Genomic DNA, 15,906 nt, shown 5'->3' with positions numbered 1-15,906 from the left:
TAGTAAGGCAGTAGAGAGTTACGTAGAGGCTAAAAATGGAGATGAGACTAGTTAGCAGGCTCTAATATAGTGTTATTGAAAGACAGTAAGATTAAGTTAGGAAAGTAGCTGTGAAGTAGAAAAACAGGTAGTATAAACAAGAACTATAATAGAGATAGAACAGACAATTTGGGCCTCGGGATTGTTCATATGCCAACAGTTTTATGAAATCACCTATTTCCCCTGTAATGGATCAGTTCTGCCTCTGTGTTCCCGCTTAAGGACTTATATCCCTGTGTAGTATTTACTTAAATCTGCTTTATGTCATGGATAGTTATTTATGTGTCTGTCTTCTCGTAGGATTGTAAGTTCCTTGAAAGCAAGAACCATATCTTTTTTATATTTTATATGTCTCCCTACTTTATATGCTTTTCACATATACTGAGTTAAATAGTAAATGTTTGTGTGTTTTTTTAAGCTATAACACAATTAATTACAGTCATAAAACTTTATTGCAGAAAGATTCTTAGAGATTCATTTAGTCCAACTCCATCATTTTACAGTTGAGAAAACTGAAACCTTTAAGGGTTAAATGATTGCTTGGAGTCTCTAGACTACCATTCTAGTATTTTTGTTTTCCCTATAAATTATTTTTTTTCCTATAAATTATTAAATAAAACATCAAAAAATTAACACACTTAACTCTAAACCTCATCATCCTAATAGAGCCTTTTTTTAAAAAAAATAAATTTCAGAACACTCAGTCTTCTTGCTCTGGAAGAAATGTTACCCTTTGTCATTCTCTGACTGAACTACTGCCAAGACTCTTTAGTCTCCTGTAATTATCTGTACCCTGTAATTTTGTGTTCTCTTTACATGATGGGAGCCTTGTTTCAGTAGTGCTTCATCCTGTCTTTTGGGGGACAAGTTGTTCATTTCAGGATAAGAGAATACTTCATGTATCCAATAGTCAGAACTGCTGCCCCCCGAAAGCATCTGTTTGGCTTTATCATGGTAACAGTATGTGACCCTTCATGACCCACATGAAGAATGTATGGACCAAAATGTTGAACCTTCATTTGGCTGATAGAATTATATTGGGAAATTGTCCAATACGGATCATTAATCATTTTAAAGTGGAAATAATTACAGACCAATTATTTGGTCTGATGGTTGTACTGTTACTGGAATTAGGAAGCTGTGTGTGGAGAATGCAACATTATCTAACTATCCTTTAAGATGGGACCATGTTATCATACCTGGGACTCCTACTGAATTTATACCTTCTGTACGTTTTTTGACCCTGTTTCAGACAAAGATGGGATACATTTTTCTAAGAGAATGTTTCCAGTACGATTCATTAATATTAGAATTCATCTCATTTTGTATACCTACCCCAGATTTTTCCCTTGTCAGACAAAATTATATGTTTGATTTCTTTCCTGTATAGTGGATAGATCAGACGGGTGCAGCCTCACAGAAGAAGGCTTTCCATTCAGCAGGATCAGGACTAGAGTTCAGTTCATGTCGGCATCAGTTTCGAATCCAGGACCAAGAATTTCAGGAAGGCTTTGATGGTGGCTGGTGCCTCTCTATGCATCAGCCTTGGGCTTCTCTGCTTGTCAGAGGGATTAAAAGGTAAGGGCAGAAATGAGGCGGACTTCCCTGGTGGTCCAGTGGTTAAGACTCCGTACTTCCATTGCAGGGGGCGTGGGTTCGATCCCTGACCAGGGAACTAAGATCCCGCATGCCATGCGGTGCAGCCAAAAAATAAAAAATTAAATAAAAAAAAAATAGTAAGGACAGAAATGAATCTTGGAAGATTTTACATAAACTTGATATAGAATTATGGACTGGAATTCATCTGGGAGGACATAAGTTTGGGACGGATGCTACTCAACCCAATATAGCAGGTAACACCTTACCATGAAAGTAATCTAGCGATGATTTATAATACTCTGCAGCACATAGAACTTTAAGCAATGTATTCATGTTATGGACTTGTTCTTTACTGAATAGCTTTAAAAAAACTGAGGTTAGAAGGACTAAGGATCCTAGTCATAATAAAGAATAGAACATAAGTTTTTTCATCTTTGGAAGGAAGTCTATTGAGAAAACTTCTCTTGGCTTTGCCTTTGTACAATAATATATCACTCAGCAACCTTAATGGTTTGATCCTATTGGAAATTCAAAGTTTTTATGCCTATTTATTAGTTTTTTGAAGACACCAGCCTAACTGATTTTGTTTTTCTATCTATACATCTGTCTTTTAATCTGAGTAACCATATTGAGAAGCTATCTTACCACAAATTCCTTTTCTGCAAAAAGTGGGGGAAGTAGTGAGGGATAAGTAGAGGTATTATAAAGTTAAGTCGTGGTACATGTTAGTGATGGTGATAGCTTACTATTCCATGGTTTCATATGTTTCTTCTCAATGCAACTTTTAAAAAATAGTTCTTTCCTTTGCTTTTATAAATGTAAATAGAAAATTGATAAATACAGAAAAGCAGCTAGAAAAAGAAAGATCATCTATAATTCCACCACCTAGAAACAGCTACCGTTAGCATTTTGGAGTATTTATTTATATTCTTTTTCCTGTGAAAATTGTTACATAATGAGGTCATAATCTATATTTACGTTTATGTTTTTCTTCTTTCACTTATCATTACATGTTCGTTTTCCCTTGTTTTCTCAGTTTTATTGAGATATAATTGATATATAACATCGTCAGGGTGTACAACATAGTGATTACATATATATGTATATATTGCAAAATGATCACCACAATAAATTTGGTTAACATCCATCACCTTGGGCTTCCCTGGTGGCACAGTGGTTGAGAGTCCGCCTGCCGATACAGGGGACACGGGTTCGTGCCCTGGTCTGGGAAGATCCCACATGCTGCGGAGCAGCTGCGCCCGTGAGCCATGGCCACTGAGCCTGCGCGTCTGGAGCCAGTTGCTCCGCAACGGGAGAGGCCACAACAGTGCGAGGCCCGCGTACCGCAAAACAAACAAACAAACAAACAAAACAAAACAAAACATCCATCACCTTGCATAGTTACAAATTTTTTGTTTCTTGTGATGAGAACCTTTAAGATCTATTCTCTTAGCAAATTTCAACTATACAATACAGTATCGTTAACTGTAGTCACCGTGCTGTACATTACATCCCCAGGATTTATTTATCTTATAATTAGAAGTTTGTATCTTTTGACTACCTTCATCCAGTCTGTTCTCCATATTTATGAGTTTTTTTTTCAGATTGTACATGTAAGACCATAAAGTATTTATCTTTCTCTGACTTATTTTACTTAGCATAATACTTCAAAGTTGATCCATATTGCTGCAGATGGCAAGATTTCATTTTCTTTTATGGCTGAATAATCTTCATCCATTTTCTTTATCCGTCCATTCAGTGATGAACATTTACATGGTCTCCATGTTTTGGCTATTGTAAATAATGCTGCAATGAATGTGGGGATGCAGATACCTCTTTTTTCCTTCTTATTTTATCTCTTAGAATTTTATATCCCTGGGAGTGTCCTAACTCATAACAATAATAATGCCTTATGTATTTATATTTAAATAGAATTTTACAGTTTTCAAAGCTGTATTGAAGTAGATCAGACCAGTATTATTACAATCTTGAACACCTAAGCAGGCAAAGGTAAAGGAGCTTGCTATGAATTACAAAGCTAGTTAGTGGCAGAGATGGAACTAGAGTTCAGGTTTTCAGAGTGCTTTTTCCACCCTTACTTTGTAAGCCTCAGTCATTTCTCTATTTCCTGAAAGAAAATTTATTATCAGAATTTAGGAACAATCATTTCTACTTTGTTGGTTTCCATGGTTAGTTGAGATTTGCCTCCTTCGTGAAGGTGTGTTACCATTTTTCTCCCCTCTTCAAGGTCAGGCTTTCTTTCTTTGGCTCCAAAATGTTTCATAATCCATGTATGTAGTGGCATTATAACAAGTGTATGTGAATCTGCTTCTGCTCCAGGGCACCTGGGCCCTCAGATGTCTATTCTTCTCATTCAGTTCTCTGCAGTTGAGGTGTCTTCCTTTTCCAAAGTAGAAAACTAAACAGCTTGCTTTCTGCAGAGGGAATCAGAATGTTTACATTTCTCTCGTCCTGTTTTGGATCTGTGTTATCCAGATTTTCTCACTGAAAAGAACAGGATGAACAGCATCCAGCCCACAATCACTAATCCCACAGAAAGAAAGTGGGTGGTTCTGCCACATTTGTGAGAACGTTTTCCCAGTAACCCTGTGGATCATTTGGTGTAGAGGGAGAAATATATTGATTCATTCCTCATTTATTGAGTACCCACTGTGTGCCTGGTGCTCTTCCAATTGATCTATATTGGAAAACTAAGGGTATGAGAAATTCCGTTTCCCATTATAAGGCAAGTATAATAGGGTTATATTATCAAGGTACTTTATTTCATTTTGTAGGAACTAAAGGAGAAACATCTTTTTGTAATCCTTGGAAACTAGGCAGTAATACATTCTCTTGATTGCATTTTGTTATTCTACTTAAAGATTCTTTCAAACTAGCTAACGGGTTGTTTAATTATCTGCAAAGAACATAACCCTTTATAAAATACTTAGAAAATATAAATGAATGTGGTTGCAATTTAGAGTAAAGATGATAAGCATTTTTATTTACTTAAATTCTATTAAATAGTAATTATGAAGGTACTATTCTTGGGGAGTTATGTGTGGGTGAGGATTTTTCTGTCAGGTTGGAGAACAATGAACAAAATCTTTCATGACTCAAAGGCAAGGATTTTCATTTTTTTGGGACAACTTGCATGCCTTGAAAATAGAAGATTTGGATTGTAGGAGTCCCAAGGCTAGTGAAAGCTTCATTTCTGAGTTACAGAGATCAAGTAAAAAATAGGAACTGAGAGAGATGAATTAATTGCCTTTGTTCTGATGATAGGGAAAACTAGAGAACAGGGTTTATACTCAAGTGAAAGGTATTGTAGGAAAAATGTTTTTTACGAAAAATACCCTTCTTGGTGAGGTATCATATATAGATCTCTTGGTTCAACTGGATAATTTGCTGTACGTTATGAGATCTTCCAAGACACTAAAATTTAGATTCTTTCTACTAAATTTGTATTTGTTTAAGGGTGGAGGGCAGAAGCTGGTACACCCCACATAGAGGACGACTTTGGATAGCAGCCACAGCCAAAAGACCCTCTCCTCAAGAAGTTTCAGAACTCCAGACTACATATCTTCTCCTTCGTGGGAAAGGTAACGGCCATATATTCTTCTAATTTCAGTCTTACTTTGTGGAGAGAAGTCATTGATGTTCTTCTCCTTTCACCTCCTTCTTCCTGTGGCTTTTTTGTGGTTTTTTTTTTTTTTTTGGCTGAAAGGGACTTTAAACTTTGTGTTTGTTTGTTTAGTAGCAAATCATGGACAGCTGTTCAAAACATTAATTCACCAAACAGTACAAATAAAAATATCCATTCCCAACACCAGAAATCAACCAACTAGTCTTAATTTTCTACACTTTTTTTATTATGAGAGTAAAATAACTACTATAAATTCTGGGATCTTTAGATTGGGAAGAACAACCGCAAATAAGACTTTTTATTATTGGGAGTGACTCAAATAGACATGTGCTATCGGATTTGGACAGATCAAAGTTGGTTGACTTAAGCAGTGAGTTTTGACAGTCACCCCAAACACTCAGTTTGGATCCTAAAAAACTTCTGACCCTTGGATGTCTTGGCTTCCTTCCTCTTATTCAGCCCATACGGTAGTTTTGAAGGTAAAATGAGAGGATAATTACAAAACCACCTTTAAAAGTTAAGAAACCAAGCTTTAGGAATTAAAAGTGTATGTTTCCTTAAAAATGCATTTCTGTTTTGACTGGTATGACTGGGTTCTTTTATTTATTTATATTATTATTATTTGGGGGTGTGTGCACCTGCAGCATTCAGGATCTTAGTTCCCTGGCCAGGGATCGAGCCCACACCCTCTGCAGTGGAAGTGCAGAATCTTAACCACTGGACTGCCAGGGAAGTCCCTGGGTTCTTTTAAATTCATGTTTTGACATTCTTATGTTTCTTAACTGCATTTTTATGTTTTCTCTTGACACCTCAAGCTTGTTTCCAGAACCTGTCACCACCAAATTCTAGTCTGATCCAGTTGGGTATAGTGGAATTGATTTGTTTCGAGTGAAGTTGTGGGGTCCTTGAACTTCAATGGTATGAGGCTTATTTTCCTATAGTTTAGGATGTGGATAGTGGACTAAGCCAGCTACTCACTAAATGTTTTGCTAAAATACAAACAGTTGTGCCAAGTAAAAAGCCTCATTTTTTCCTTATGTCCATAAATAGATAATAGAGAAAGTGATTTGTTCAGAATTGAAGACAGATTTGTGAGTTCCAGGGTCACAAAGAACAAATTTATGTAATCCTTCTGTTATTCTCAATTTAGATGTGGAATTTCCCAATGACTATCCATCAGGTTGTCTTCTGGGCTGTGTGGACCTAACTGACTGCTTGTCCCAGAAGCAATTTAAGAATCAGGTGAGTAAAGAGTATTTCTCTGGGACAGATGCTTTGTTTGCCACAGTAGCTGACCTGTAGATCCTTCAACTCAGAGTATCCTGTAGATAGTAAGGAGCTAGAAACTGAATTTAGACATGTTTGGAGAATCTTGTAAGGAGGGAATATTGGGGAGAGAAAAGACCATGGGAGAAATGGAAAAAAATTAGTGATGCTTTGGTTCCTAGTGTGTGGAGGACTGGTACATATACATTTCTGCCTAAAAAGCTATTGCCACAATCCAGCTAATAGTGTAGAGTCCTCATCCCTTAATAAAACTTCGGCTTTTGGCAAAGAAATCCTTCATTATTCCTTGAATTATTTCAGTTAGGTAGTGGGAATGGTAGAATTTGTTATTACGTACTCTGGAACGTTTGGTCCAGACCAGGGAATTCATGAAAGACAAGTATGTTTGAACTCTGATTGCCTGGACCGTGCCAGCTTTGGGTGTGTGTGTGTATGTATGTACATATTGTATGTATGTATTTTTATTTATTTTGATTACTGAAGATTGAACTGACATAACTAGAGTACATTTTTGAACAGCAGAGGGAGCTGAAGGACTTTAGCTTAATTGGAAAATTCTTGAAATTTAGAGCCTTATGTTTAGTCTAGCAGGAATCCAAAGTGGGAAACTCCATCCTTAAAGCCTAAAAAGTCTTACCTAACAGTACGGTTTTCCTGTTTTTTGAACAGTTACTTTACACAATAGCAGTTCCATCACTGTGCTTAAGAACATATTCTTCAGCTTAATTTTCTCAGTAAATGCTTTGCAGACTCTTCTGTGCCTTTCATTACTGCTATTAGTGTCTGCTTTTTTTTATATAGGTGTATTTATTAATTAATTAATTTATTTATTTTTGGCTGCATTAGGTCTTCGTTGCTGCACGCAGGCTTTCTCTAGTTGCGGTGAGCAGGGCCTACTCTTCATTGCGGTGCACAGGCCTCTCGTTGCAGTGTCTTCTCTTGTTGCTTAGCACGGGCTCTAGACACGTGGGCTTCAGTAGTTGTGGCACACGGGCTCAGTAGTTGTGGCTCGCGGGCTCTAGAGCACAGGCTCAGTAGTTGTGGCTCACGGGCTTAGTTGCTCCACTGCACGTGGGATCTTCCCGGATCTTCCCGGACCAGGGTTTGAACCCGTGTCCCCTGCATTGGCAGGTGGATTCCTTTTTTTTTTTAGATGTTGGGGTTAGGAGTTTATTAGTTAATTTATTTATTTTTGCTGTGTTGGGTCTTCGTTTCTGTGCAAGGGCTTTCTGTAGTTGTGGCAAGCGGGGGCCACTCTTCATCGCGGTGCGCGGGCCTCTCACTGTTGCGGCCTCTCTTGTTGCGGAGAACAGCCTCCAGATGCGCAGGCTCAGTAGTTGTGGCTCACAGGCCTAGTTGCTCCGCGGCATGATCCTCCCAGACCAGGTCTCGAACCCATGTCCCCTGCATTCTCAACCACTGCGCCACCAGGGAAGCCCTGCAGGCAGATTCTTAACCACTGTGCCACCAGGGAAGTCCCAGTGTCTGCTTTAAAAAAACAAAACAAAACAAAATACTGTTCCCATCCATCTCACTCCCTCTGTTCGTTCCTCACAGGTTTTAGCCAGTAATTATTATCCCTCTAGTTTTCTGTCTGTACTTTTTTTTTTTTTTATGCCGCGCTGTGCGGCATGCATGATCTTAGTTCCCCGACCAGGGATCTGCACTGCGAGCACAGTCTTAACCACTGGACCACCAGGGAAGTCCCTCTGGTTTTCTGTCTTGCATTTGCTTGTGGATTGCCTCCTCAGCCCTTTTCTGATTATGTATATGAGTACAGTGCTTGCGTTTTGGTGTGAATTTTGTGGGGTTTTTTAACATCTTTATTGGAGTATAATTGCTTTACAATGGTGTGTTAGTCTCTGCTGTATAACAAAGTGTGAATTTTGACTCCGACCCTTTTGTTCTGCTCTTAGTACCTGATCTAGACCTAGGCAAAAGTGTAAATACACGGAGGCCCTTTGTCTTCCACACCACTTGTGCCTGTTCTATCTATCTATGGACCTTTTGCTGATTTTTTTCAATGTCTTCTTTCCTCTCCTCCCTTTTTTTCATTCTAGAAGTAATAATTGTAAAAATTCCTTACATTGGTGTAGGCTTTACAGTTTTAGAGACTCATGAGGAGCTTAGTATCACTTGATGTGTTATATTTTCTTATGAGGATATTTGCATTCTAAAAGAGAACCCAGGAGCATCTGGAAGTGTGGGTGGTGTTTTGGCCAGGGGCCTTCCCTTACTTTCTCATTTGTTGATCAAGCAGACCACCACTTGATACAAGGTCAAATGAATTCAATTTCTAGGCAGTTAACCAATCTTCTTTCTGCCACACATTTGTGTTGAGAAGGGTAGGGGGCTGTAATCCTAATCTATAGAGTACCACAAGGCTTATGGGAATTAGAAATATAATTAACAAAACAAATCTTTTTGGTTTCTCAAGGGTACCTCTCTTTCAGGTCAGCATGATACTCCTACCTGAGCTTATATTCTGTCTTTTATCCTGAGGATGCTGAGGGCAGCACATAGAAGTGTAGGAATCCTCCCATATGTTCCCAGCTGGAGGTCCTGGCAACTCTTTATGAATTTCCCTGATGTGTATGACATTAGAATATCCTAAAATGCCAAAAGCCATGAGGTTTCATCAAACAGGAGCCCATATCCATTTTCCCTATGGTCAGCTTTTCTGTGGCTTTTCCCCATTCTTTCTTTTCTGTGTTTGAGAGTAGCACATGAATGTATTCACAATTGATATTAGCCCTATTTGGGGATTATTTATTGAGTGAGGATCTTATCACTTTTAAAGGTCATAGCTTTGGTATTTGGCTGTCTTTTGGAAAATGTCTCGAGCACCTTTGGTAATCTACCTGTCTCTGTTTGAGCTAGGGTTCTGTGATGTAAGAATTGTGATTGCTTAGTCTGTTTTACCAATGTTATTCTTGTTTTTTCAAGAATGAGTTGAGAGTTTAGGAGTAATACCCCTAGACTAGCATTTCCCAAAGTATTTCATGGCATAGGTGTTTTCTGGAAAAACAGGGGGGTGAGGGGTTTCTGTTGACACACACATTTGGAAAATTTATTTGGATTAAACAAATTTGTTTGTTTACTGCAGAATTTCTCAGAGCCCTGAATGTGCTGGTGTGCATTTTGACTCTGATACAATTCTCTGATTTATCTGGTGAATGTAATATGCAGTGTTCTCATACCTTTCTGACCACAACAGCCCCCACCAACATATTTGCATACTGGTATCTTGTGGTATATATATAGTTAGCAAGTGCTAGCCTAAGTATGTTTGGGGTTTTTTGTCCTTGTAGGTCGGTTCACTGAGGGAGAATGATCCAGGAAACAGTTTCCTGACTTAAGTCTTTCTGCATCTTCACACTCATGCCTCATCACCCAGCTGAACTGCATTTTCCTTTTTTTTTTTTTTTTACTTTTTTGGCTGCATTGCAGGGCTTCTAGGATCTTAGTTCCCCGACCAGGGATCGAACCCGTGCCTCCAGGGAAGTCCCATATTTTCTTTGAAAACCACTGTGGATCTAGTAATTTTTATTTCAACTGAAACTAATCTCCTGTGTGACTTGGAACCATGTTTTAATTCTCCATCTTGTTCCTAACTTTTTCCTTCCCCAAAGAAACTCAGTAATTTACTTCCTGACCTTTCATTCTTGGCCTTTCTTTGATAATTTAAAATATACTAAGCCCTCACTATTTTTGGCATAGTGTGATCATTTAGTTCCTTAAAAAAAAACAGAAAAGGTTTTATTAGTGGATGTTTAAAATCAAGTGCACCACTCTATAAGTGGCTTTAAAAATATGTGCTTAAAGTGCTTTCCCCTGAGCTAAGAACTCATCTTCCTTTTGTCTTCTAAAAGTAGTATGGCTGGCATGGCTGATGTGTGCCAGAAAAAAGATCCTGCTAGACCATCAGTCCTCCTGAGTAATGGCAGGGGATCTACCTAAACAAGATAGGAATACTACAGCAAAGGCTGTAGGCTCAACTCAGGAAAGAAAGGTAGATGAGAGCCATCTAGTTAAAACTTCTCCTGTACTCCCCTGGAAGAAGCCCATGCCTTGCCAGGGTTTTATCTGCCAGCAGCAGATGTAAGCTCTCAAAAACAGCAGGGAGGATGTTGACTGCAACAATGCATCAAGGCTGTGGTTTGTAACCTCAATAGCAAGGCAGTTAAAACCTTTTTTTAACAAAGACATTTTGATTGCCAAATCCATAACCATTAGCAGCTGTGGTTTGAACAGCTCTCTAGACCTAACAAGTTGTCAAACAGAAAGTTGAGTTGGTGGCTTTTGTTTCTATGTGTCTGTATTGTGTTTGTGCTATTTATATCTCTGCCTTCAATAGAAAATCTGATTTGTCTGAAATCTCTGAGGTCATTGATTATTCTACTTCTTTTGTACTAAATCCATTCTTCTCCTGCCAGCTTACTGACCTTTTAGTCCATTTGATCTTATGGCTTTTGTAATAGCCAAGATCCTGTATTTAAGGAATTACGCTGAGGCAGTTCTACTGCAGGGTGCCTACAAATTGACATCAGCAAAAGAATTACTGTCTTCCAGTGGGGAAGAGAGTATTACTTGTTCCTTTTTATGAGTATCCATGCGATACAGATCTTCAGGAAGATCGCATATATCACTTCATGTGTGGACATCATCGGCTTCTATCACCAAAGGATTGTCCATAAATCTGAGAGATGAGAAATTAGAGAATGAAGGGACTAATAGTCAGTATTCAAACCAGGCATTGGCATTGAAAAATGCAGAGTCCCCAAATTCTCTTTTAAATTATGTGAAAATATCCTCTCTGTTTTACTAAGAAAACCTGCCAATTCATAGACCTAAAATGTATGATTCCTAAGAGATTGTGAGGGCTGCATCTGAGATCCAACAAAGGGGGGAACTCTGTGTCTGCAACAGCTAGCCCAACTCTAAGCAGTTCTTTAAGATTACAGCTCACTTGACGGAGACAGGGAATGTATTTTCAGAATTCTCATGAAGACTAGAATATTTACTTGAGTTTCTAAGTCAGAACAGACTGTCTTTAGAGTTGTTTGCAACCTGGGTATCAAGTGCCCACTTGATGAGTTGAGGACTGCCATGCTCACTTTTTTTTTTTTCGGTACGCGGGCCTCTCACTGTTGTGGCCTCTCCCGTTGCGGAGCACAGGCTCTGGACGCGCAGGCTCAGCAGCCATGGCTCACGGGCCCAGCCGCTCCACAGCATGTGGGATCTTCCCGGATCGGGGCACGAACCCGTATCCCCTGCATCGGCAGGCGGACTCTCAACCACTGCGCCACCGGGGAAGCCCCATGCTCATTTTTAAATAATCCAGGAAACATTATGCTTTCTGTTTCTTTTTTTCAATTTTTAAAAAAATATATATATTTATTTATTTATTTGGCTGCGTTGGGTCTTTGTCACTGCCTGCGGGCTTTCTCTAGTTGCGGCGAGCGGGGGCTGCTCTTCGTTGCGGTACGCAGGCTTCTCATTGTGGTGGTTTCTCTTGTTGTAGAGCACAGGCTCTAGGCACATGGGCTTCAGTAGCTGTGGCACACAGGCTCAATAGTTGTGGCTCCTGGGCTCTAGAGCACAGGCTCAGTAGTTGTGGCGCATGGGCTTAGTTGCTCTGCAGCATGTGGGATCTTCCTGGACCGGGTCACGAACCCGTGTCCCCTGCATCAGCAGGCAGACTCTTAACCACTGTGCCACCAGGGAAGTCCCATGCTTTCTGTTTCTTATCCTGAAGAGAAAAAGGGAATATTAACACTCTTGTGTATTTATGTAAATTCTTTAATGTTTACCTTTACATCTGAAAATGAACATATAACTCTTAAGATTTTCTTAATTATTTATAGATCAATAAATACTTGAGTGCCTACCATAAATCAGACATTGTTTTAGACACTAAGAGAAACAAAAAGGTGAATCAGCCATGAGGTCTGTCCTCAGAATGTTTGAAAGACCACTAGGTGGATAAGATATGTACACAACCAAATTTGTAAACAAATTTAAGAGAAGTAAGTCTTAAGAGAAGTAAGGACTGCCTCTGAGGAATTTAAAGGAGGGAAAGTTTGCTTCCAGGTGGGAGGAAGACTTCGGAATGTGCCTTTTTTTGTTGTTTTCCCTATGGGGACTCAGTATTTCTTCAGGATAGATTCTGAAAAGTAGAACTTAAGGGTCTAAGATACATACATTTAAACTTTGATACAAACTGGTAAGTTACAATTCTTAAAGAGGGGTCTAATTTAAAATTCCACCGATGGTGTGAATCTTTCCTATACCAATACCCTGACCAAAACTGGTTATTAATAATCAATTTAGGGCTTCCCTGGTGGTGCAGTGGTTAAGAATCCACCTGCCAATGCAGGGGACAGAGGTTCTAGCCCTGCTCTGGGAAGATCCCACATGCCGCGGAGCAACTAAGCCCGTGCACCACAACTACTGAACCTGCGCTCTAGAGCCCGCGAACCACAGCTACTGAGCCTGAGTGCCACAACTACTGAAGCCCGCGTGCCTAGAGCCTGTGCTCTGCAACAAGAGAAGCCACCCAGTGAGAAGCCCGGGCACTGCAACGAAGAGTAGTCCCCCACTCGCTGCTTAGCCCGCGTGCAGCAACAAAGACCCAACACAGCCCCCCCCCAAAATTAATAATAATAATCAATTTAATTTCTGCTAATAAAGTGGGTGAAAACATATTTTGTTATTTTCATTTAATTTTCCTGATCATTGGTGACATTTATCATCTCTTCAAATATTTACTAGCCGTTTATATATATATATATTTTTTTTTTATTTGTTTATTTATTTTTGGCTGCAGTGGGTCTTCCTTGCTGCGCATAGGCTTTCTCTAGCTGCGGTGAGCTGGCTTCTCGTTGTGGTGGCTTCTCTTGTTGTGGAGCACGGGCTCTAGGTGTGTGGGCTTCAGTAGTGGTGGCACTCAGGCTCAGTAGTTGTGGCTTGCAGGCTCTAGAGTGCAGGCTCAGTAGTTGTGGCACACAGGCTTAGTTGCTCCGCAGCATGTGGGATCCTCCCGGACCGGGTCACGAACCCGCGTCCCCTGCATCGGCAGGCAGACTCTCAACCAGTGCACCACCAGGGAAGCCCTGTTCTTTTTTATATTCTTTTCCATTATGGTTTATCCCAGGATATTGAATATAGTTCCCTGTGCTATACAGTAGGACCTTGTTGTTTATCCATTCTATTGGGTTGTCCGAAAAGTTCATTCTGGTTTTTCGTACGATGTTAGGGGACAACCCGAACGAACTTCTGGGCCAACCCAATATATGTAATAGTTTGCGTCTACTAACCCCAAACTCCCAGTCCATCCCTCCCCCACCCAACCTCCCCCTTGGCAACCACAAGTCTCTTCTTTATGTCTGCGAGTCTGTTTCTGTTTTGTAGGTAGGTTCACTTGTGCCATATTTTAGATTCCACATAAAAGTGATATCATACGGTATTTGTCTTTCTCTTTCTGACTTACTTCACTTAGTATGATAATCTCTAGTTGCATCCATGTTGCTGCAAATGGCATTATTTTGCTCTTTTTTATGGCTGAGTAGTATTCCATTGTATGTATGTACCACATCTTCTTTATCCACTCATCTGTCAATGGACATTTAGGTTGTTTCCACGTCTTGGGTATTGTAAATAGTGCTTCTATGAACATAGGAGTGCATGTATCTTTTTAAATTATGGTTTTGTCCAGGCACGTGCCCAGGAGTGGGATTGCTGAATCATATGGTAATTCTGTTTTTAGTTTTCTGAGGAACCTTATACTGTTTTGAATAGTGGCTGCATCAACTTAAATTCCCACCAACAGTGTAGGAGGGTTCCTTTTTCTCCATACCCTCTCCAGCATTTGTTCTTTGTAGACTTTTTAATGATGGCCATTCTGACTGGTGTGAGGTGGTAGTTTGTTGTAGGTGTGATTTGCATTTCTCTAACAATTAGCAATGTTGAACATCTTAGGAATGTGGCTTTTGAATTAGCCTTGAAGCATATTAATGATAAAATCTATCACTTTTTGATCAGTTATTATGTGCCAGACCTATTACGTATGTTATTTTCTAATCCTCACAACAACTTGATACCAAGCAAGGTATCTTTACTTCTCTTTTAGAGATGAGAGAACTTAAGACTCAGAGTTAAGATAACTTGTGTACTGTCAGTCAGTAAATGGTAGAATTGGGGTTGCTGTTCAAGTCTTCCTACTTCCATGGTAGGAAAGCATATTCTAAGGGAGAGGGAGTAATGTGAGGTGGAAAGTCATGGGCCTGTATGGAGAATAATAGCAAACCACTTTGTTGAATGGAAAGGTATGTTGTGGTCAGATGGTAGATAGCTTTGAGTGATAGGCTACAGAGGTAAGACTTTTTTCTCTAGTCCGTTGTGGGATCAGGGAGGGGTGTTTTGAAGGTCATCGGAGCCAGAAAATGAATCTGGCAGCAATGTGGAAGATGGATTGCAGTGAAGAGACTGAAGGTGGGAAGTCTAGTGAGGAGACACTTGTCATCCAGGTTGGATATATTTTTAAAATCTGTTCTAGGAAATGGCAGTGGAATGAGACAAGGGGTGGGGGACAGATGCAAGGTTTTATGTAGGTAGATTCAGTCACTTAATGTGACACCTTCATTTTACCTATAAGTAAACCCAGGCTTAGAGAGAAAGCAGTCTGCTTGATCTAGAAGGAATCTGCTGTAGCGTTACAACCTTGCTATCTTTTTGCAATCTGTTAACCGGCTTCTTAGTTTGTTATCCAGTGTACTTTATGAACCAGGGGGCAAATTATCTCCTAATTTAAGATGTTATTACTCGGAATATTATATAATCACACATTCAGCAAGTATTTATTGACCATCTGTCATGTGTCAGGCACTGTGCTAAAGATTAAGGATCTGGAGTTTTAACAAGATATTCCATCCCCTCTTGAACTTTTTAAGTCTTCTAGAAGAGACTGAGACAAGAAAACCCAACCGTGATAATTATCATATGACCAAAGGAATGCATAAAGGAAGGGATCTCACTTCTAACTCAGCTTGGCTGGAGGCAGGGTGGGGAGAGTGAAGAAACCTTCAAAAAAAAAGGCAATCCCTGAAGAAAGCAGAATTTATATCTTCCTCAATATACCTTCCTATGTCTCCATGCTTTTGTCCCCCATGAGAATTCTATTCATTCTTTGAAAGAGCTCAGGTGTCCCTGTCTCCTGTAGAGTCTTCTCTGACCTCAAACCATTTCCTCCCTGACAGGATTAATTACTTCCTTCTCTGGGCTACTGTGTTCATATTTCTATTTACATTTTTAACCTTTTTTTTTTTTTTTGGTAA

At 39.6% G+C, this 15,906-nt stretch overlaps 1 protein-coding gene across 4 annotated transcripts in view; it reads left to right on the top strand.

The window, feature by feature from the left end:
* Positions 1-15,906, top strand: part of TRIP4 (thyroid hormone receptor interactor 4) — a 66,399-nt gene that overhangs the window by 32,593 nt on the left and 17,900 nt on the right. For all 4 annotated transcript variants that reach the window (XM_024735271.1, XM_024735270.1, XM_024735269.1 and 1 more), the window contains 3 exons: positions 1,430-1,617; positions 5,116-5,240; positions 6,435-6,526. In XM_024735271.1, the coding sequence (XP_024591039.1) occupies positions 1,430-1,617; positions 5,116-5,240; positions 6,435-6,526 (405 nt within the window). The remainder of the gene's footprint in view (positions 1-1,429; positions 1,618-5,115; positions 5,241-6,434; positions 6,527-15,906) is intronic.

Source organism: Neophocaena asiaeorientalis, unplaced genomic scaffold (assembly GCF_003031525.2).
Source record: "Neophocaena asiaeorientalis asiaeorientalis breed wild unplaced genomic scaffold, Neophocaena_asiaeorientalis_V1.1 scaffold264, whole genome shotgun sequence".
Taxonomy (NCBI): domain Eukaryota; kingdom Metazoa; phylum Chordata; class Mammalia; order Artiodactyla; family Phocoenidae; genus Neophocaena; species Neophocaena asiaeorientalis.
The sequence above is the reverse complement of the archived record's forward strand: the minus strand, read 5'-3'. Positions and strand labels throughout refer to the sequence as shown.